Raw genomic sequence first — 23,297 nt, 5'->3', positions numbered from 1 at the left:
CCCCTGAAAGTGACAAAGTCACTAAAACATATATCATGGAAAATTGACCCGCACCAAGGTTTATACACACGTATTTGATCTATCCAATTTCTATATTTCACAGTAATAATAGATATTTAGACAGAAACTTCCCACACATAAAAATTTCAAAAAAGAGTTGATTGTAGAAGGTACGCATACATTGTCCAGGACGTTTGGAGACTCACCTATACTCATACTAGCGCTGGCCACGAGACACTAATCTTTTAGCCGCGAATAAAAGAACAGGAAATAAAAGAACAGGAGGTACCTTCCCTATGTTGTACTGATTGTCTTGAGGGGTACGCGCAGGATATATCAATGTGAATATATCAGACCAGAACATGTAGAGATTATATGGTGGCTGACGCTAACTAGGAATTCTGTCAGAAACATTAACTTTGAGCTCTGAAGAAGTCACGGATGTGACGAAAGGCGTTGGCAACAAGCAAAGCTGTGAATTTTAACTAAGAACTTGAATAAAGAAAATTGAAAAATCTACAATCAACTCTTTTTTGAAATTCTTATAGGTGGGAAGTTTCTGTCTAAATATCTATTATTACTGTGAAATATAGAAATTGGATAAATCAAATACGTGTGTATAAACCTTGGTGCGGGTCAATTTTCCATGATATGTGTTCTCCATTTTACCGAATCGGCATTTACCGATTCGGTAATTGGCATTCATTCCTATGGGCCTCTATGGCCCATAGGAATGAATCAATCATAAGCCATAGTCTCGTCAGTTTCTTCAGGAACTGGGTGACAATACTGAAAACACGTCACTATCCCTGAATATTAGATGTAAATACAGTCATGGCCAAAGAGGGCATGAAAGAGCTGAAACGGAGTCTTAAATTCAAAGCTGTTTCCAACAGGGGCCCCCAAATCCTTAAGGTGTCCCTGCGTTGCACCTCGCAAGATATGATCATACACTACTTTAATTGCATAACGCTTATCCTATTTTCTGCAGTCATTCATTTATGCCCCCTGACACTTTTGTCCTTGTACTCTTATTCTTTTTTTCAGTATTCTGTGCCTAATTAGCACGTTTTATTGTCTTGTGACTGCTCGTGAACTGTGGGGCATATTACCAAGCAATAGCGATAATTATCGCTATTGCTTGGTTAGAAACAAAATTTTACCGCTGTGCTGCGGCGATTTTTATCGCAGATAAACCTTGGTATTACCAAGGTTTATCGCAAATGTGATAAAAAACGGCCGCAATGCATGAATATCGCTGAAAAGTCAGCGATATTCATGCATTACCGAGCTAATGCTCTTAGCCATGTTATCCACCTACCATTGGATAACATGGCTAAGAACTGCTCAGGGCAGGTGTTAGCTTTTGGAGATATTCGCGCTAAGCGCGAATATCTCCAAAAGTTGGTAATAGGAGATAGCGATGTTAGTGACTGTTTCCAGTCGCTAACATCTTAGCACGCCCACTTTGCATGTCATTAGTGATAAATATCACTGACATGCAAAGTGGGGCCCAAGATGGTCACTATCTCCTACTAGCTGTCGCTAACTGGTGTTAGCGACAGCTAGTTAATAGGGAGATAATTTTATCTCCGCTTTCTTGGCTTTTAAAGCCAAAAAAGCGGAGATAAACCCCCTTGATAATATGCCCCTCTGTCTCTTATTAAACCTTCAAAATGTGCCATTTTCCCTCGGCACTGGTGAGCACATTAGTTCTGGAACACCAGCAGCTTCAATAATTCAGTGCACGGTTGGAGAAGCGACATCTGAGCGCCGGTATTCTTGCATCATCCGGTTACCAAGGGTATAGACCACTTTGTCCCTGGTGACTTAGTCGGGTGGCTTGCCGGTGGCATTGGTACTGGCATTTCGCAGCTCTGCCAGGGGCAATGGATGGCACCAGCTGGTATGGGTTTCTGAAACATATCTCGGGCCCTGCCAGGTATTTGATTTATAAATTAAGCATAGCTGCAATGTAGTATGTGACAAAGTCTGCCATGTCCAACCCCCTCATCAAATGATTCACAGCATGTTTATTTTATTTTTTAAATAAATCTTTTTATTGAATTTAGTGAAATACAACATGTAAAAAGGCAGAGCAGCTGGATCATGGGTCCTTAAGAGCACAATACATCAATGTAACAACAAAGCATCATCTTTTGGATCATAAGACTAACACAGTGACAAACTCATAAACAATCCCCTCTCAATACGTAAAGAGTGTCTAAGTTATGGACTCTAGGGGGCATATGTACAAGCCCCTATCACCACCACAATGTCACTTTTACCGATGTTGTGGTGGCGATAGGGGCGCAGCATTATGTACAAGGCAGCGTTAACTCACTTAATGTGGTTTTACGCTGCCTTGTAAATAAGGCCCCCTTTGGTGAACAGTGGGTGTTGCAGTGGGAGTTCCGCTGCAACACCCATTGATTTTGACGCTGTCTCCTATGTACAAGGGTAGTGTACATAGGAGGCAGCGTCAAAATTAAGACCGGGTAAACCCTGATCCTCTCCCTCACCAGAAACCCCGACACCGCCAGAACCAGCCTCCACGAAGGGATGAAAGACGTCGCCGAGTGGATGAAGAACAGCCGCTTGAAACTGAACTCAGACAAGACGGAAGTCCTCATCCTTGGGCCATCACCCACCGCCTGGGATGACTCCTGGTGGCCCCCAGCCCTGGGCACCGCCCCCAAGCCGACAGACCAAGCACGCAACCTGGGCTTCATCCTGGACTCCTCACTCTCGATGACCAGACAAGTCAACGCCGTCTCCTCTTCATGCTTTCACACCCTCCGCATGCTCCGCAAGATCTTCTGATGGATCCCGACCGAAACCAGGAAGACGGTCACCCAATCCCTCGTCACCAGCCGGCTGGACTACAGAAATACCCTCTACGCCGGAACCACAGCCAAGCTACAGAAAAGACTACAACGCATCCAGAACGCCTCCGCCCGACTCATCCTAGACATCCCTCGACGCAGCCACATCTCCGGCCACCTGAGGAACCTGCACTGACTCCCCGTCAACAAGAGGATCACGTTCAGGCTCCTCACCCACGCACACAAGTCTCTCCACAACCTGGGCCCCAAGTACCTCAACGACCGCCTGACCTTCCACACGCCCACCCGCCAGCTACGATCCGCTAGCCTTGCCCTCGCCGCCGTACCACGCATCCGAAGAACCACCGCCGGAGGCAGATCCTTCTCCTACCTGGCGGCCAAGACATGGAACTCCCTCCCCATCCACCTTCGGCTGACCCAGGACCACCTCGCCTTCAGGAGACAACTCAAGACCTGGCTGTTCGAGCAGCAGCAGCCCCCCTTCCCCCAAGCGCCTTGAGACCCTCCGGGTGAGTAGCGCGCTATACAAATGCTATGATTGATTGATTGATTGATTGATTAAGTTGGCGAAAGTTGCCTTGTGCAGCACACATGGAAAAAGAAAAATGGTTTGGGTATGTACAGGAAGGTGTCCTTGCCTGTACATAAACAAACCTTTAAGGAAAATGCCATGTTGTCACTTTCATGTCTGCTGCATGAAGCAGCACTCATAAAAGTGACAGAAGGGCATTTTGGGATTGTTTATGTGCAGGAAGGGACACCTTCCTACACATAAACACTCCTCCCCTGCACGCAGACACCCTTGCACTCTGGTGCAAGTTTGCCTGCGTTGGCGTTAAGTTGTTAAACCTAGCGCCATCGCAGGGGGGAACGCAAGGCTGCACCACATTCTCGTAAACGCCGTGCTCCGCCACTTACTTGTACATATCCCCCTCGGACTCTCGACAGAGTCCTCCTCCATCCCTCAGTATGGATCACCATTTTCTCTCACTTTTACTACTTTTGCTCACATGCTGAGTTTTATTTCACCAGGTTAAGGAGCTGATTATTCAGGTCAGCTTCACAATACACAAAGACGTTTTTGGGTATTTCTGTGCAGGATATTATGGGGAGTTCGATCATTTTGATCAGCACAACTCTTCCAACTGGGGCTATTGACGGAAATGTATCCATCAGCATTCAAAGACATTCCATAAACAGTGCCTACACCTCACAAACCTCTACATATGCCTCTGGGCTTCCTACCAGCACCCTGCTTGGCACTGGTCATCCCATTTTTAAGGCTGCAAACACATGCCCAGGGTTACCAATGCTTTGCACTATGTTTGTGTCACTTTTGTGGCACACACCCCATGCAAAGTAGTGGGTGGGATTTACTATCCAACACAAACCAAGACTTTCACTGCAAAGTATCTGAGAGTAACGCAAAGCTGTGGTAGCCGCTGCTTTGCACCGCTTCGAGTCACGGGGGTGTTCCATGGGTGGCCTGTGGGCATTTTCATGCAAACCCCACCACCCTCCAAAAAAAACCAATGTCCAGCACACATAGAAAGTGGAAAAAGTCTTCATGCAGTTTTTGTACTGGAAGGATTCCTACAAAACCTATATTTTAGAAAATGCACACACCGTTATACATTGGCACACGGTTGTGTGCGCCAGGGCATGGTGACCAAAAGTGTGCCCGTGCTGGGGGAGAGTAAATGGAGCACTTGTTAGTAGGTAGGGCTCATTTTTCTGCTCTCCCTTTGAAGCAAGGGAGCGCAGCAACTCTAGCTGCTGCGCTGCTCAGTGTCAAATATTAGTAAATCTGGGTCAAAGTGTGCACCCCGGTCTCCGCATGTCCAAATTTATGGGGGGAAAACACGATGTAGACCTGCGATGAACCTGTGTGTGAGCACCTGTGCTTCCTGTGTGCATTGTGCCTGTGTGCATGTCTGAGACGCAGAGAAATATAAGTGACATTTTTGCGTTTTCACCAGGGGCGTAGCAAAGACGCCGCGGGCCCTAATGCGGGCTATGAATTTGGGCTCCTGTACCCTAATTTGGGAATTGAAAGCAGCCTCTGGAAATAGATCCTTCACATAGGCAGAGATAGAGAGAGAGACAGAGACAGAGAGAGAGACAGTCAGACTAATGCCAACGTAGGTCCACTCATTCGAGCAGCCCCGTGGGGTCCGAGAGGTCGCATTTCTGCACGTGGAAGTGCGAGGTTATCCGCGGATACTGCGCTTGCATCGGCTGCAGCGTGCCCAGGCGGCATCCCTTCATGACGGGGCCATCGTGGACATCTGGCGTCACGTTGAAGATCTTGAAGCAGAATCCTGGAAAGAAAAACAGAAGATGAAGAGTAAATAAGAAGTAAATATCAGGTCGTTGGTAAAACTGAATCCCTGATGGAACCTAGAGGACGGGCTGTTTAAGGCACTCTTCAGTCCTGCCTCAAGTCTGCCAAAAAATGATGGATAATGTGTGCCCTACTTCATGCTAGGTGTGTGCCAGCCTGGGTTCAGACATAGCACCAAGTAGGCAACCTTCATGGGTATTGATGAATTATAAAAACCTCTGATAATGGCCAACCGCGGCGACGTGTCCTATCGGACTTGACAATAATGTTCATTAGAACTTTGGAATGTTGGGAGCTCCATTGAAAACAATGGAGTGCTCTGGGCTTCTAATGGCTGGTCGAAGCCCGGAGCTCCAACATTCCAATGTTTCTTTGTTCACAGCTCTGGCTGCGAAAAAAGGCTTCAGGGAGCCTGAGGGGATTCCAATCCCCCCCACGCTCGCTGAAGGCTTTTTTTTTTGTTAGAACATTCTGTCCTGTAGTGACAGAATGTTCTAATAGCCTTATAGCCCTTCGTAGCTGGGCTATACCGGCTATTAAAGTCCCTCTCCCTTGTTAAAGGTCCTCACCTTCGGCTCGGGGCCTTTAACGCTGGAGAGGGCCTTTAATAGCCAGTATAGCCCTCTACGGCGGGCTATAAGGCTATAATAGTGCCCACAACACGGTGGCCTCGATTATAAGAACCCCAGTGTGAGAGGAGATGTTTATTATTTGTGATAAAATCCAACACTCAAGGGTTTGTAATATATCAGGTGCAAGAAGTAGCACCTGTTCTGAACTTTTCTCAAACATGGAGGGAGATTTACAAGCATCTTGCGCCATTTTTGTGTCATTTTTATCATGTTAAAAATGACATAAATGTGGCGCAAGGGGCTGGTAAATCTGCCCCATGGTGTGCAACATGGATTTGTTGCTTACTGCACCATGATCTGCAGGTACACATTGGCAGCTTCTACTCAAAGAGCACACCCCTGGTCAAGGCTCCTCTGTGTTCAATGGAGCCCAGTGGACACATCTTTCTCAGGCAATGCATCAAGGGTTCAGAAGACTCCACCTGTGCACATCAAGGAAGCAGGAACCTTCAGCATCCTGCAGACATATCCAGAGAGATCCACATAGAGACATCTGAAGGAATAAAAGGGTCTTTGGAGAAGCGTGGCTCAGTGGTTAGAGGCGGCAGACCCGGAAGCTGAGATCGGCTGTGGACCAGGGTTCGATTCCCCGCCTCGGCGGGTCTCAGGCTCAAAATTCCACGGACTCGATAATTCTCGTTCCAGTGCCTACTCGACTCATGGGGTCACACTCTGTGACTCTGGGCAATAGCTTGCTTAATCTCCACTACGGCCCCTCGCGGCGGGATGCCTGGCTTTCACCTTGTGGACACCCTGCCGGGGTATCTCACAGGGGAATACCAGGACGGGTTCCCTAAGCAAGCGCTTAGATACCGTGTCGGTAATTTGTGCTATATAAATACATGCACATTTACATTTACATTTGTGGTATGTCTATCCCACCTCAGAGAGAGGCTGAGGAAGACAGGGGGGTGAGGGTGGGAACAGGAGTGATGCGGACACTCCAAAGGTCACTACCTCTTCCACACACCCAGTGATATTCACGTCACAGACTAATGCTCTCAAATATTGAAAATGTTTAATGTATTCATAAGAAAATCATTGTTATTACTCATGGATCTGATACTGCTAACAAGCACTGGCGATGCCAATACGTCTGGTTTGTTTGAGGCATATGTTCATTGTTGTGTGATATGCCTGGGCGCAGAAATAAAAACACAATTTATATACACTCAAATACTGGTCAATGCTCTTTCACATTCTTGTGAAAGTGTCACTTGAAAAGGGACTCATTTGACAGTAGAAAGCCACTCTTACATGACCTTAAACCATACATTTGCCACATGTAAGCAACCTGAAAACACAGCAGCTATTTTGAAGGCTCTCTGTGTTACTGTACTGGTGATAACAGCTATTCCACTTTAACAAATGCAAAATATGTAATGTCTACAGATGTTGGTGACAAAGTCTGTCTTCTGACAAGTTCCACCTTGTGCACTCCTTCAAACTCTGACACAGAACTCTTTACACAACTATGTAAAGTTTGCTCATGTTCTTCTTCTCAGTGTTGTAAACACCCATTTATTTTGTGCTACTGGTCTGTACCTAGTTTTCACCATGACCATGTTACAGAAAATATAAAGAATTTAAATAACAAATAGCGGTTGACGACCAATGTGCTTCTGCTTCCCCTGACACTAACTTGGGACTATTGGGGTTGGGGGCAGTGCATGCCAGCAATACAAGGCCCCAGTGGAATGGATGTAAGTGCAACGCGACAGCGGTGACCGATAACTTAACATGAGAGGTTGTCAGATCTTGATTTATGTATAATCTGTCCATATCTGTTGAGCTTGTACACACACAGGGAGAAAAGTAGGCATGGATGCTTGCTTGAGACTCCTGGACACCACATGTCCCTCAAGAGACTGATGGACATTTTTTAGAACAATTCTTAAGGCTCTGAATTTAGAAATCTATCGAAGAGTTTAAGGAAGGCCTGGGCAGAGCTGCACTATAAGCCCTATAGGCCACATGAGTGGCAGCCTTTGCCATGGGTACATGAGCACAGAGTGCCAAAGTGTACAAAAAGTGATGGATGGAATACTTGAGTGAGTCTCAGCCACTGGTAACTATTTGGGCCGCAGCCCAGTTTTTGGTTATTTTTCACCATTCCACCTCAGTTTGGAACCAGCCATATGCAAATCAGACTTGACCTTGCTTCAAGGGGAACAGTCCAGCCCGAACAGCCAAGCCAGGTCCTCCCTGAACTGGAAGATAAACAACCCAGGACCGGTTCCACCCTAGTTTGAGCTGGGCCCAGGAAATGGAGCTGCATTTGAAAAAATATATACTATTTTTAAAACATATGTTTAAGCGTTGACAGTGGTCGCGTACACCACTGTCTATTCCCCAACAAACCTTTTTTTATGTTCACAAAGTGATAGGGGTCTGAAGTGGGCACGTTCCCCTTTGCGAATGGGTTACCTCCTCCTTTTAGGAGTGGGTAACCTATCAATGGTTTATGACTGAAATGGGGATCGCAAACCACTGATACGTAGCGTTCCAAAGAACAGTTCAGAAGGGATGTCCTACACACGCTCCTTCCAAATTGTGATCTAGTATTGTAAGAAAACAGGCTTTTGGCAGGTTTCACCCCACTTTTTGCCCCCATTTGGACTACTAGCGGCTGGTTGTTCGCAGCCACGGCTTGTAGTGGGAGTACCTGCCGGGCGGTGATGTGGGGAGGGGGAGGGGCAGGGTGGGGGTTAGTAATGTATGGATTACGGATCTTAACAGGTAAGTAAACATATAAATAAATAAAACTAATTTTGTTGCGTGCACTGCATCACCAAATGCGATGCAGTGCACGCAACAAAATTTGTTTTAGGGAATCGCAAAATTTGTGATTCCCTATTTTGCAAATGAATTTAAGGAATCTCAAATTGCAATTGCTTAAATGCGAAGTAAAAAGCAACCAAGTTGTGCGATTTCTCCTTAAGAAATCGCAAATTACCACCAATCAAGGTGGTGGTAATTTGCGATTTCTTAGAAAAATTCTTTTTTTGGCATTTTTCAAAGTGCCATGTGGCGCACATACATGCCCTTAGGGCATGAATGTGCGCCACATGTGCACACATGCTCATTTCAGGGGTTCAATGGGGTGTCCTTATGACATCCTTTCACCCTTCAAACTGAATTTACAATTTGCGGGTACCTGATGGGTACTCGCAAATTGCGAATGTCTACCCGTTCATTTCTATGGGCCTCTAGGCCCATAGGAATGAAAAGGAAGCCATTTCTTAATTGCGACTCGCAATTTGCAAGTCGCAATTAAGGAATACCAAGGAATCGCGAAATATTTGTGAATTTTTAATTACATCTCGTTTTGGATTCTCTCAAAATCGCTATTTGAGAATCGCGAATACAGTATTTGATAAATATGCCCCTTAGTCTGAACATATGGCGGCTTCATCGAGATCAATACCGAGCAGCATTCCATCATCGTCAAGGCCATCCCGTGCATGGACTCGGAGCGTTGCTGTCATCGTAGACGACCGCACTAAGTCCTCCCTCTTCAGCAACCCATCATTGTCGAGTCCCATTTTGGATCCAGCTTGCCACACCAATGACTCGGTGACAACCACTTTTTCTCCATAAAGGTTTCTAAGCCTGAAGATAAACTTTCCACCAGGATGAACTTGGTCCCTGTATCTGACCATTGCTCCATTGTGATCACCCTTATCTTGGGACTTTGACCAGGATTAGCCAACCAGATAAATTTGGTTGGTGCTTTGTGCTTTTTGCCGCTATTTTTAATTCAAACTTTAAAAATTCATATCTTGCATTTATTGCATATCAATTAGGAGTCATTATGTTTATTAAATTGCACTCTAGTTTGCTAAATTGGTTTGGGAAATGTTCCTGTCTTCTGTTTTCACTTTATTACTTACTGTATAAATACTTCGGACATTGCTTCTAAGTTAAGCCTGGCTGCTTTGTGCCATGGCCACCAACGGGTTAAGTACAGGTTTATTGAGTGAGTTTAGTGTAAATGTAAATGTACAGGAATTTATATAGCACTAATCACCAAGCGGTTTCTAAGCGCTTGCTTAGGGAACCCGTCCTGGTATTCCCCTGTGAGATAACCCCGGCAGGGTATTCGCAAGGTGAAAGCTAGACATCCCGCCGCGAGGGGCCGTTGTGGAGATTAAGCAAGCTATTGCCCAGAGTCGCAGAGTGTGAACTCGTGAATCGAGTAGGCACCAGAGCGAGAATTGTCGAGTCCATGGACATTTTAGGACCAAAGACCCCGCCGAGCCAGGAATTGAACCCTGGTCCCGGGCTGACCTCTGCTTCCAGGTCTGCCTCCTCTAACCAGTGAGCCACACTTCTCCACCCTGACAAGAAATGTGATCATTGTTTGAGGTGGGTTCCCACCCCCTTAAGTAATACTCCAATTTCTTACACTTCCAATGCCAGTGAGGATCTCCCATTAGCTGTTTCACAGACCAACAGAAGGCATGGTGGCCTCTCCTTGGGAGAACACTATTCAAGACCTCAAATGAGCTTTGCTCACCCATGAGTGTACCACCAATAATCCCTATTATTCTGAAAGTAGGTAAAAAGTCAACTCTACAAACATTACTCCTGAACTCGGTCCTCAGTGCTGCATTTCCTGGGTCTGTAGTGCTTTCCTAATCCCGAGGTATAAGTGCCGGCCATCGCCTAAATGACTGCGCTCCTACTGTGGAACTATACGTCAAATGATCAGCATCTTGTCTTCTCTCGCGACTAATGACCAGGGGCCTCAGTTATGAGAAATGACGCATCGCTGTGTGAAAGCAGCTATACGTCACTTCTCAGTGCGCACTCCTTGCAACATACCTGATACGTCATATTTAATGTATGACGCATCATGTCGCAAGGAGTTACAGATACGTCAGTATTTCTGATGTATCTGTAAGCGCAAAAGTGACGCATTGCTGGAGTGTGTCACAAAAATGACACAACTCCAGCAATGCATCCTTTCACATGGGGCAAGCCCCATGTGAAAGGGCCTGCATCAGTCTTACGCCTGCTGTGAGGCAGGCGCAAGATTTTGACGCAACGGCGTCCTAGAAGTGACGAAGTAAAATCTCAGAGATTTCACTGCGTCACTTCTACGAGGCTTTTTGTGGGGAAACGCCCCCCCGCATACATTATACCTGACGCAGGTATAATGTAGCGCAGGGGTGTTCAAAGTGACACATCTGCTTAGATGCGTCACTTTGTAAATAGTGCGCAACAGGAGGCATGTTTTATGCTGCCGATGCGTCACAGTGGGGAAGCGTGGCTCAGTGGTTAGAGGCGGCAGACCCGGAAGCTGAGATTGACTGTGGACCAGGGTTCGATTCCCCGCCTCGGCGGGTCTCGGGCTCAAAATTCCACAGACTCGACAATTCTCGCTCTGGTGCCTACTCGACTCACGGGGTCACACTCTGCGACTCTGGGCAATAGCTTGCTCAATCTCCACTACGGCCCCTCGTGGCGGGATGCCTGGCTTTCACCTTGTGGACACCCTGCCAGGGGTTTCTCACAGGGGAATACCAGGACGGGTTCCCTAAGCAAGTGCTTAGATACCGTGTCGGTGATTTGTGCTATATAAATACATGTACATTTACATTTACAAAAAGTGACGTATGGGAAGCGCAAAACTGATGCAAGGCCTCATAAATGAGGCCCCAGGTGCCACAGCTATTCAAGGACCAGGAGCAATCGAACTGCTAAAAAGGAAGGCTGTACCTGAAATCATCCTAGCATGTATATCCTAAGAGACTTTACCTCACCAACATTGATCAACTGATAACTGTGCACCTACTTCAAGCCATTCCACACAACAGTGTGCGTGGCTGAGCTGAGTAAGACCCTCTGCTTGGACTCACCTGAGCCGATGAACGTAAAGCCTTCAGTCCCAGGGCTGTCCTTATCATCACCATAGCACATACCATGGTCGCTTATGGTGCCATTGAAAGGGGCGTACACCGTGGAGCCATCACTGCACACAACGTCAACTCCTTTAAGGTACTTGCGGCCTCTGGAAATCAGAGATCAGTGTCAGCAATGCAGGCCTTGTGAATCAGAGGAGCATTCATATGTGGCACTGATGTTACAAATCTCAAAGGAATGCAGTTTTGTGGTTTGTAGGATTTAATATAAGTGTGCATTGCAGAAATTGTAGCTTATGCTGGCATATGGAATTCATAACAGCTGCAGTGTTAAATGTGACTCATGGACTTTATTATGTATCAGCAAACCAGGCCTTGCTTGTAGGCATTAATATATGTCAGCAATGTAGATGTGATTCGTAGGTATCAATAAATGTCTGCAATGCAGGTGTGATTCGAGGCATTAATATATGTCAGCAATGCAGGTGTGATTCGAGGCATTAATATATGTCAGCAATGCAGGTGTGATTCGTAGGCATTAATATATGTCAGCAATGCAGGTGTGATTCGTAGGCATTAATATATGTCAGCAATGCAGGGGTGATTCGTAGGCATTAATATATGTCAGCAATGCAGGTGTGATTCGTAGGCATTAATATATGTCAGCAATGCAGGGGTGATTCGTAGGCATTAATATATGTCAGCAATGCAGGTGTGATTCATAGGCATTGATATATGTCAGCAATGCAGGTGTGATTCGTAGGCCTTAATATATGTCAGCAATGCAGGGGTGATTCGTAGGCATTAATATATGTCAGCAATGCAGGGGTGATTCGTAGGCATTAATATATGTCAGCAATGCAGGGGTGATTCGTAGGCATTAATATATGTCAGTAATGCACGGGTGATTCGTAGGCATTAATATATGTCAGCAATGCAGGGGTGATTCCTAGTAACCACGGGCACAGAACTCCGCTCTGCCAGTGGAGTATGCAGAGCTTTGCCAACTCCACGCTCCACTGGGAACGAGTAGCAAAAAACTCAGATTACGCAGCGTATTGGAGTTTGCCTTGCCACCCACCACGAGGAGACTCGCGGACGCAGGCTTTGTGGCTTACGTGGTCACGCCAGTGCTTCCGTGCCCTTCCCGGGCTGCCCTCCTCCACCGAGTGTGTTCAGTCTTCACCACTCCAGACTCGTCCGACTCCCCAGACACTCTATGTCACCAACCGCAGTCCTCCCTATAGTGACGTAGAGCATAATGTAAATGTAAATGTGTTGGATTTGTAAAGCGCACGGCTGCCCGTAAGCATCCCGGCGCTGGAGACCGCTGGGGAACACGTCCTGGCTTTCCCTGTGAGATGGTCCCTTCTGGGTATCTCCAAGGTGAAACCAGGCGTCCCCGGCGTCTGTGGGGGGTCGTTGTAGAGATGAGGCAAGCTTAATGCCCAGAGTTGCCGAGTGTGATCCCTGGTTAGAGTAGGCACCGAGGCGAGAATTGTCGAGCCCGCTGACCCTTGTCCACGACCCTGCCGCGTCGGGAATTGAACCCTGGTCCTGGGCCGTTCTCTGCTTCTGGGTCTGCCGCCTCTAACCAGTGAGCCACACCACTCCAATAGGAGTTTTGTTTTGCCTGGGGAGGGGGTCGAGCCTGGAGATGAGAGAGAAGCCATCCAGGAGGACAGCCTGGGCAGGGTACTAGAATTATACAAATACCAACATTTAAAAACAAAACAAACACTGAAATTGACCAGCTGTAGTTTACTGAGCTAGCTATAACTTGTGCCCCTGCTATGCACTGCTTATGATCTCACAAATAGCATCACTCATGAGATGATGTCTCAAAAGACTCCTGGATGACATGACTGATAGTATCATCCAACGGACAGAACACTTTGCTATAAGCTTTTCATACTGGAGGATGATCAGTAAGGTGCACGTAGACCAATTTTCCATAACTTCTGTAGTACTAAAGGGAGTAACTTTTTTCAATCAACAGAACAAGCAGAATATGAAGCACCGCTGTGAAATGATCCACATTGTGGGGCAGATTTACAATAACTGGTGCATCCCTGCATATCAGCAGGTATGCGCCCCTTATTGTGCATCAGGGCTCCGCAAACATGGATGCGCCGCATTTACAATGTGGTGCACCATGGGGCAAAAACGGACAGATGCGTGACGCATCTATGCCGTAAAGGTGGCGCATTGCTGGAGGTGTGTCGCAAGCGGGACGAAGCTCCAGCAAGGGTCCGGGTGCCCTATCTTTTAAATGCTGCGTCAATCCTTACGCCTGCTTCAAGCAGGCACAGGTTTTTGACGCAGCATAGGTTAAAAAGTGACTGAGTGAAATCTTGTAGATTTCTCTCAGCCACTTTTAAGAGGCGTTCCTGCGCCGTAACGCCCCCCCCCCCTACCCCCCCCCCCCGGGCCTGAACGCCTACTTCTGGCCCAGGGCTTTACAACGTGACTCATCTCCCAGATGCATCACTTTGTAAATATCCTGCAGCATGGCGCCTCCTTTGTGCCGCCGCTGCATCACAAAAGTGACGCAACGACGGCGTAAAAGAGGCGCAAGGGACCTGTAAATCTGCCCCTGTGTACATATTATGTTCTCTTTTTTTTACTGGGATTGAGGTGTGTAAGAAATGTAATGGCTACATAGATATTAATGATCTCAGATACTATTTAAACTTTGAATACAGTTTAAAACCAGTATTTGGTAATTATTTACCTTAATGAGATGTGTCTGTTAAATACCTCAGCTAACAGACTTTTAAGAGAATGGCTTCATTCTCTAGGTAAGGCAATGATAAGGCATGCACATTCGGGCCAGAGGGACAACTGTCTTAAGTATATGAAGGCACTTTCCACATATTCCTGGAATGAACAGATGGATATGCACTATTTTGGCAAGGTTTACAATCATACTGTGACTTGAACCGTCAGTAACCACTACTTTGCCCATGGGCACTGGTCTTTTGCACAGATTGTCTCTTCCAGTAAACAACATTGTGAACACTTCATCATCATCGTCCTCAGGGCGACTGACAACTGCGGCACTTTGTTCGGGTCGCCAGTCCTCGTCATCATCGATGGGCAGTTGGTGGAGTGTTGGCTGACCCCACCCTTGGTAGTTGTAACCTGGTGCCGGACAACCATTGCGACACACTTTAGCGAAGTAATTTGTGCAGCCACACTTCAGGCAGGGTTTCTCTTATGCTGGGCACACATTTGGTGTGTGGTGTGCCATGCCACGATTGCTGCAGGATTTCCCACCTTGGTTGGGGGTACTGACTCGGAGTGGCTGTGCAGGGTGGTGTGGGATATTGTTACTTGTTCTTCTCTGATTTTTATGGCTTTACGTGTCGCTGGTGGGCCTGCCCCATGTTCTCAGCTTGGGTGTCTACTAGCTCGTGGGGCCTGGCCAGGAATAGTATATTGTCCAGTATGATGCCAGGTTGGCAGAGGATGTGTTTTCTCAGACTGGCATCCTTGTATGATCTGGGCCCTGATTTCGTTAAGCCGGTCAATATTCGTGCAGGTACTTGCCAGTTTGCGTAAACGGTACAAAAGGGGGTGGTGATGGACGGAGCATCTGAACCAATCAAACACTCACACCCAGTCAACAGATCTGGGTTCAATCCATCACCGTTCTTTAGCCCACTCTGCCACCCCAGTTCAGACATGGCCATATGCAAATCAGTCTGACCCTGTGCCTCATGGGAACAGTCCAGCCTGAACTGCCAAGCCGTGCCTTCCCTGGACCGGAAACAAGCTTCCCAGGACCGGAAACAAGCTTCCTAGGACCGGTTTTTTCAGCCAGGCTTGCTTGAATCCAGTGGCAAAGTGAGCAAGGGACTCACGTCTGAGCATACCCCGCCAACTTATGGCGAACAAAGCGGTACAAAAGGGGGCGGTGATGGACGGAGCATCTGAACCAATCAAACACTCACACCCATGGGTGTGAGTGTTTGATAGCCTCGTCGCCAATGTGGCTCAATGTGCAGCAGGTGTGCGTTTAGGCCTTGTGTCTCTGCTACAAATAACGCACACACCCTCGTGAAGTACAGGTATGCCATGTGACCACGAGCGATCCTTGCCCCTTTATTTATACCCTCGGGCCGAGCCTATCCCTCTGGCTGCGTGCTGGTTACACTGTAAGGAAGAGGCCGGGTGGCACTCTAAAGGGGGGCAAGGGGCACTGTCATCTGACCCTCTCCCAGTGCCACAGGGTGTGGCAGCCAGCAGTTTACCGGAAGTGTATCCATGAAACTGCGCCTAGAGTTTCTAGCCACGGGAATACTGGGCCCAGTGTCTGCTGGCATGGTCACATCAGGTGGTCTAGGAAGACAGACCACTAAGATTAGCCAAAAACAGCGGGCATATTAGCAAGAACCTCGCCGCTAAAACGGCGATAATGGCCTTGCTAATATGCGTTATAGAATTCCAGGTTAGATGTACAGGACATCTAACCTGGACCTCTATTGGAATTCTATAATGCATATTATCTAGCCCATTATCGCCGTTTTAGCGGCAGTTTCCAGCCGCTAAAGCGGCGATAATTTTAACGAGGTTCTTGCTAATATGCCCCAGCATTCCTTCTGGAATTGGATTCCTTGAGACTGGCTTGCACAGAGGCCCCCCTCCCAGTTCACGTTTTAGCCTCGTATGTCACTACGTCATCATTCAGAGAATCAGCCTGATTAATGCAATTAACCTATTGGTTCTGCGCCACCAGATCTGCTTGTGACGAACACACGTGTAATGACAATCAATAGCTTCTAGTGCTTAAAAAGCCGCCATTTTGGCGATGCAAAGTTAGGTCACAATCTGCCAGGTGTTTCAGGGCAGCTAGTGCATAAAAAGGCTCCTTTAACGCCTTAACGGCGGCCGCGATTTTGCCGAAGTGCGGCACTTCCGCAAAACGGGCAAGGCCGCGTCGGCCAATGGCCGACGGCAGCTCGGAACGGGTTAAAACGTCTCCACCTTACCTGGGACACCGGTAGCATCCACAGCCGTACCAGTCACAGGGTCGGACGAGGTTCGATGGCTGCCCAGAGCACATCACTGGGAACTTTCTTCCTGGATCTAAACATTTAAAAGACAAAAATGACAATTGCTTTTCAAATTCGTTTTGTGTGCGTTTTACACATACTACAGTACATACGGTTTAAAATGCTCTGCAAGTCCAACTTCATCACATAGAATTTACGTTTTTTTAGATTATTACATATATAATATATATATATATATATATATATATATATTCACTGAAAAAACCATAGGTTATAGACCATATATAGTTAGGAATTAGCATTTACAAAACCTTGAAAATTCACTGAAAAAACCATAGGTTATAGACCATATATAGTTGGGAATTAGCATTTAAAAAACCTTATTTTACTCACACAAAACCATTGAAATTCCATATATAGTTAGTTGTACTAACTATATATCGCGCACCCGCAATCCACTGCTGATGATGTCACATATTACATCATTCATGACATGGTCAGTGACATCACTGATGACATCACTGATGACATCTCAAATGACATCACTGATGACATCACTGATGACATCACTGGTGATAACATCCAGTGACTGTATGTTTCTGTAAAGTTAAAATATGTCTTATATATTGAAGAATGAGTGGATGTATAAGTGTCTGGATGATGTATTTAGTAGGTGCATGACTGACTGTATAAGTGAGTGATTAAATGTGTCTCACTGAGTGCATGGGTTAGTGACTAAACTGTTTTAAATTGTGCACCATTGTGTCTGTTGTTTTGTAATCTGATGCAATTGTTGATCATTAGCTATATGACTAACTATATGGGTTATTGATTAGTTGGCCATGTATTTGTTTGGGAGACTGAGTGTGTGTGTGGGTGTCTGGGAGGTGTATGACTCTGTGCATAGATGTGTGAGCAGTTGATTCACTAGATGTATGGGTTCAAAAGTGCATGTGGAAACAGCTGTATGGGCGGTTTACTGTGTGCATGAGTGTATTGGTGAGTGAATGGATATCTCAGTGCTACATGTCAAAGTAAGTACATATGTAAAACACAGTACATGTGGTAGTTGACATATATAAATAACTGTGCATAAGAGCCAGTGAATGTGTGAGTGGCTGTATGGATTATTGTGAACTTGTATCAGGGATTGTATAACAGAGTAAATATGTGTTATTATATGTTTCAATAAGTAAGGTGTGTTTTACTATATAGTTGAGGAAATGGAGGTGTGATTGATTCTTTGCAAGACTGATTAGGTGTGTGAGTAACTCCATGGATGAGTGACAGTCTGTGAGTGTGTGAGTAACTCCATGGATGAGTGTCTGTTTACACTGAGTGTATCTAAGGTTATATTAGAGTCTGAAGAGGTTCATCGTATCATCACATGAATGATGTCATGAGTAATGTCAAATGAGATGTCATCAGTGATGTCATCAGTGATGTCATTTGAGATGTCATCAGTGATGTCATCAGTGATGTCACTGACCATGTCATGAATGATGTAATATGTGACATCATCAGCAGTGGATTGCGGGTGCGCGATATATAGTTAGTACAACTAACTATATATGGAATTTCAATGGTTTTGTGTGAGTAAAATAAGGTTTTTTAAATGCTAATTCCCAACTATATATGGTCTATAACCTATGGTTTTTTCAGTGAATTTTCAAGGTTTTGTAAATGCTAATTCCTAACTATATATGGTCTATAACCTATGGTTTTTTCAGTGAATTTCATTGGTTTTTTAAAAGCTAATATCTGTAGCTGTAAAATGTATTCTTCTTTAAATCCAAACATATATTTTATATGTTTATTAATATATTTTTTTTTTTATACTTTTTTTTTGTAAGCTCCCGGTGCGCGGACAGGTGAACGCACGGGTAAGCGCAATCTTGCGGCGCGCCCCGGGGCGCGTACTAATACGCGTCCCGGAAGCGCTATTGCCGCGAACGAAAACAACATCGTGACGTATCGCGTAGCCGCCACGCCTTGCGTCATATGACACGTGTCGCGTAGCCGCGAGATGCGTCTTATGACGCACCGCGTAAGCGCACACGGAAGCGCATACGATCGCGCAACGTAAGCGCCCCGATACACGCCCGGGACGTGCCCCGGGGCGCGTAGCGTAAGCGCGTCAAACCATGTGACTTTAAAATAACACTTTTCATTGGTTCAGAACTTTTTTTTTTCCAAATTGTGTGAAACCCACCCATTTCTCTCACTATTGCTTTGTACTTGGAGAGAGCAAGAGCTGTTCTGTCTACTCTATCTCCTACTTTTCTGATCTCCAGCAATGGCTGCAAGAGAGTCATCCAGCAGTGATTCAGATGGATTTTTAGATGAGCACCCTCCTCAGCAAAAGAAAAAAACCCATTTCATCTGGAAATTTTACGACATCCCTGAAGGACAGAAAAAAGTCAACGCTCCCAAAGTAACCTGCAAAATATGTGGGAGTAGTTTATCCAGAGGCAATCCTCTGAAAAAATATAGTTTTGGGAATGCTAATTTGATCAGGCATGTGAAAAGAAGACACCCTAACAACTTTGCCAGCGAGAGTGTCAGAGAGCTGGCACGGAATGTACCAACAGATGGCGGCAGCACCTCCACTGGTGGAGCAACACCTTCGGGACCACCCCGTGGAAGAATGGTCCCTAACATTCAGCCGGTGTTTGCAGGCATCAAATTTTTGTGCACGGAGTGTGACGAACTGCTCTGCTATGGGGAGCAGAGTGTTGAACTCATTGCCCTAAAGAAACAGCAACACCGCTGCTCTGCCAGTCCCTAAATTTTCACATTTTTTTGCTCCTGTTGAGCAGTTTTGGAATCCCTGTTTTTGTTTTTCCCTTGACAAAAATCCAAAAAAAATATAAAATTGTTTTAAAAAGTCTAAAAAAAATATAAAACAACAAAAACAAAAAAAATATATATAAAACAACAAAATCAAAAAAAAAGTTCTTTTCAGAACTACCTCCAATTTATAAAAAAGAAGCTTTTTAAAAAAAAAAAAAGTCTGTCATTTTTAATCTCCATGGTACGCTCCCCCGTAAGCTCCCCGGTGCGCGTACCGGGCGCTCCCCCCCGCGAAAATCGTTTTTTTTTTTTTTTTTTTTCACCCGCGGGAGCCTTTTATGGCCCCCACATCAAAAGTAGGGGGTCAGGGGGGTGTACCCTGCCCCCTTTTGCTCATTCCCCCCCTTTGATTCTTGCCACCTCTTGTGTCTCAATCCCACCGAGACACAAGATGGCGGCCGCTGCGGACTGTTTCGAATGTTTACAGACACCCGAGAACCAATCAGCTTGCCGTGCGCAAGTCGCGTGGCGCGCCTGAAGCGCTCCCCGGTACGCGTACCGGGCGCGGCTCTAGATATATATCTTTTTTTAAACCTAATTTACTCAAAATTCACAGGACCACATATCTTGAGACCTAGCAAAGGCACATCGGGCAAACAATATCTACAATTTTGCCAAGTTTCGTGGAAATCCATTCAGCCGTTCGGGCTAAAAGTGAGGCCAACCGCCCTATGGAAAACTCAATGTTAAAAACACGTTTTGGGACCCCCCTTTTTTCTCGGCCCCCCCTTGACGAAACCCCCCCAAATTTTCAGGGGCTGCTCAGAAACAAAATGTTCCATTTTCCTGAAAATTTCAGCCAATTCCGTCCACAAACGCCAAAGTTATTAGACATAGAATTTTCAAAAATCCCATAGAGAAAAAATCCTAACTATATATACCTACTGGCGACCGCCAGTAGGTAATATATATATATATATATATATATATATATATATATATATATATATATATTACCTACTGGCGGTCGCCAGTAGGTATATATAGTTAGGATTTTTTCCCTATGGGTTTTTTGAAAATTCTATGTCTAATAACTTTGGCGTTTGTGGACGGAATTGGCTGAAATTTTCAGGAAAATGGCACATTTTGTTTCTGAGCAGCCCCTGAAAATTTGGGGGGGTTTCGTCAAGGGGGGGCCGAGAAAAAAGGGGGGTCCCAAAACGTGTTTTTAACATTGATTTTTCCATAGGGCGGTTAGCCTCACTTTTAGCCCGAACGGCTGAATAGATTTGCACGAAACTTGGCAAAATTGTAGGGACTGGTAGCCCGATGTGCCTTTTGTAGGTCTCAATATATGTGCTCCAGTGGATTTTGAGAAATTAACGTTTAAAAAAAGATATATATCTGTAGCAGCGGACCGGGAAGCGCTCTAGGACGCGTACTTTTCGCGCAACGGAGCTTTGTGAAGCGAAGCTGATTGGTTCTCTGGCGTCTGTCAACATTCCAAAAAGTCCGTAGCTGCCGCCATCTTGTCTCTCGGTAGGATCGAGAGGCAAGAGGAGGCCAAAACAAAGGGGCAAATAACCATAAGGGGGCATAGTAGATCCTCCCTGACCCCCTAGGTTTAATGTGGAGGCTTTAAAACGGCCCCGCGGGGCAAAAAAAAATAATTTTTTTTTTGTTTTTTTGCGTGGGTAGCGCCCGGTCCGGGAACCGGGAAGCTTTCTGGGCAGCGTACTGCAATGAAAAATGAATGATAGACTTTTATTTTTTAAGGATTGTTTATTGTGTTTAATAATTTATTAAACTTTCTAACGCGGCGCGTCATATGACGCATTACGCGACAACGCAGGTCCAGAATATAGTGAAAATGTCTCCACCAACCAGCGGACGGCACACAACCCCTTTCAGCAGGCTAAATAGTTCTGTTAAATGACAACAGAAGGGACAGGCAACAAGAACCATCAGTCAAAGAGGGGAGGGCAAGTTCTTCTCTACCGGGTCACGTTGGAGCGCTACCGGAACTGATCGAATTGGTAGTCTACAGTGTTTCTGGATGTTTCAGACTGAAGCTGGCGTTAGCATGAGAGCACCACCATTTCGTAGCTCCGTCGTGGCCATTCCACGAGCAATCATGCTAGGCGCTCCCCACCAGAAGCCTGCGGGAGTCGGGGGCCCCCCAAGACTTTTGTAGAATCTTCAAGGATGAGGGGACGCTTTCGAGAATGGAGCCCAAGCTCTAGCAGACAAGCGTCCGAGTTCCAAGGTGTCGCAGGCCCATTTTAGTGGACCACGCCCAAATCTGAAGAGATGGCCGCCATTTTGAGAGTCCTGTGGCAGCCGCCTATCTAGCTGAATAGCGGAAGAGGCACAGTGTAGCAAAAGCGGGCTGAATGGCAAATGAAACGGAAAAGGGGTGCCCCACTACAGCGTGTCTTTAGGTGAAACGGATTGTGGGACAAGGTGAAGAATGGAAGAGTCACCAAAAGGAAAAAAGTTCCGCTTGACCCCGGGAGCCGGCCACCTATGTCGGGGGCGATCTCAGGCCACACCAGGGCAACACGACTTGGGGAGGGGGCCGGAGCCAAGCGCCCCCTCCGAGTCCGCGACATGACACCGTCCCTCGGGGGCCTCCGTCAAGCGGTTCAGGGTGGCACCGCATCACAACAGCCCCCACTTACTTTAAGAATAGTGAAGATGAAGCAATTGCAAATAGGCTTCAGACAATGTTACAAGCACTCCTCAAAACTTTGAACTTTCAGAGTGCATGAGTTGGGACAGCGAGGGGTGATTTGGTTTCTCGGATTTGGTTTCTCGGACTGTTTTTCTGGTCTCTCACCACTGGCATAGTTTAACGTTTTCTTGTTTCTAGGACATTAATAGGTTTTATCATTACGTTATGTTATCGTTTCTTTGTTTGTTGTTTAATAAAAGTTCATGTTCATCAGTGGCCTACTGATTTTCGTTTTCCTATTTTTTTCTTTCCAGGTTGTTTCATGGTAAAGTTTCTGTTAACAGGATACAGTGATCACTTCGTTATTATTGCATATGTCCTTTTCACTAGGGGTGCTCTCTGGTCGGGCCAGATGACGTATCTCTAGTAAATGGTCCGGGTGAAAAAGGTGCATCAATCAGTGGGGAGTAGATAGGCATGACAGATTACAACGGGGGAGAAAGGTCCGCATTACGTACCCTTTCACTACTTGCAAAGATTTTCCTACGTTTATATGCAAACAGGGAATACCTCCAAAAAGAACTAATTCCCAAACAGTCAATGTTCGGACAATCAATCAATCAATGAGGAATGAAATAGGTACGACGTGTTAAAGGCTTGCGTTACCTACCCTTCACTATCTGCAAAGGGAGAGAGAATATTCCTATTCTTCCTCGTTTGCAGGTAGAGAAGATCCTTAAGAGAATTAACTTCGAACAATTCAATGCTCGATTGAAACAATCAACAAGGGGTACTGTGAACACAAATGAACGCCGCTTATGTACATACGCATTGCTATTTTCAACAGGTTGTTCCTAATGTTTCTATTTTAGCGAGGTCAAAAAGAGATCCCATTAGTGGCCTACTGATTTTGCTCGATTCCTTTTGTTTTTTTACACGATTTTTCGCTATCTGCAAAGACTAAACAGAGTATTGCGACTCTGTGCTTGTTTGTAAATAGAGAATGAACCAAAGAGAACAATCAATCAAATGGAGAGAGAAGCAGGCACGACGTATTACAAAGGGGGCAAAGGGCTGCGTTAACTACCCTTCACTATCTGCAAAGAGAGAGTACTCCTAATAG

At 45.9% G+C, this 23,297-nt stretch overlaps 1 protein-coding gene across 1 annotated transcript in view; it reads right to left on the bottom strand.

Moving 5' to 3' along the window:
- Positions 1 to 2,077: 2,077 nt before the first annotated feature.
- The window catches only part of LOC144826946 (leukocyte cell-derived chemotaxin-2-like), a 51,496-nt gene continuing 30,276 nt past the window's right edge, over positions 2,078 to 23,297 (bottom strand). Inside the window, exons 3-5 of the mRNA XM_078685407.1 lie at positions 16,684 to 16,780; positions 11,687 to 11,838; positions 2,078 to 5,167 (exon numbers count right to left, since the gene is read on the bottom strand). Of these exons, the coding sequence (XP_078541533.1) occupies positions 4,998 to 5,167; positions 11,687 to 11,838; positions 16,684 to 16,780 (419 nt within the window). The 3' untranslated portion in view covers positions 2,078 to 4,997. The remainder of the gene's footprint in view (positions 5,168 to 11,686; positions 11,839 to 16,683; positions 16,781 to 23,297) is intronic.

Source organism: Lissotriton helveticus, chromosome 4_1, assembly GCF_964261635.1.
Source record: "Lissotriton helveticus chromosome 4_1, aLisHel1.1, whole genome shotgun sequence".
NCBI lineage: Eukaryota > Metazoa > Chordata > Amphibia > Caudata > Salamandridae > Lissotriton > Lissotriton helveticus.
Note: the sequence above shows the minus strand (reverse complement) of the source record. Positions and strands in the feature narration are given on the sequence as shown.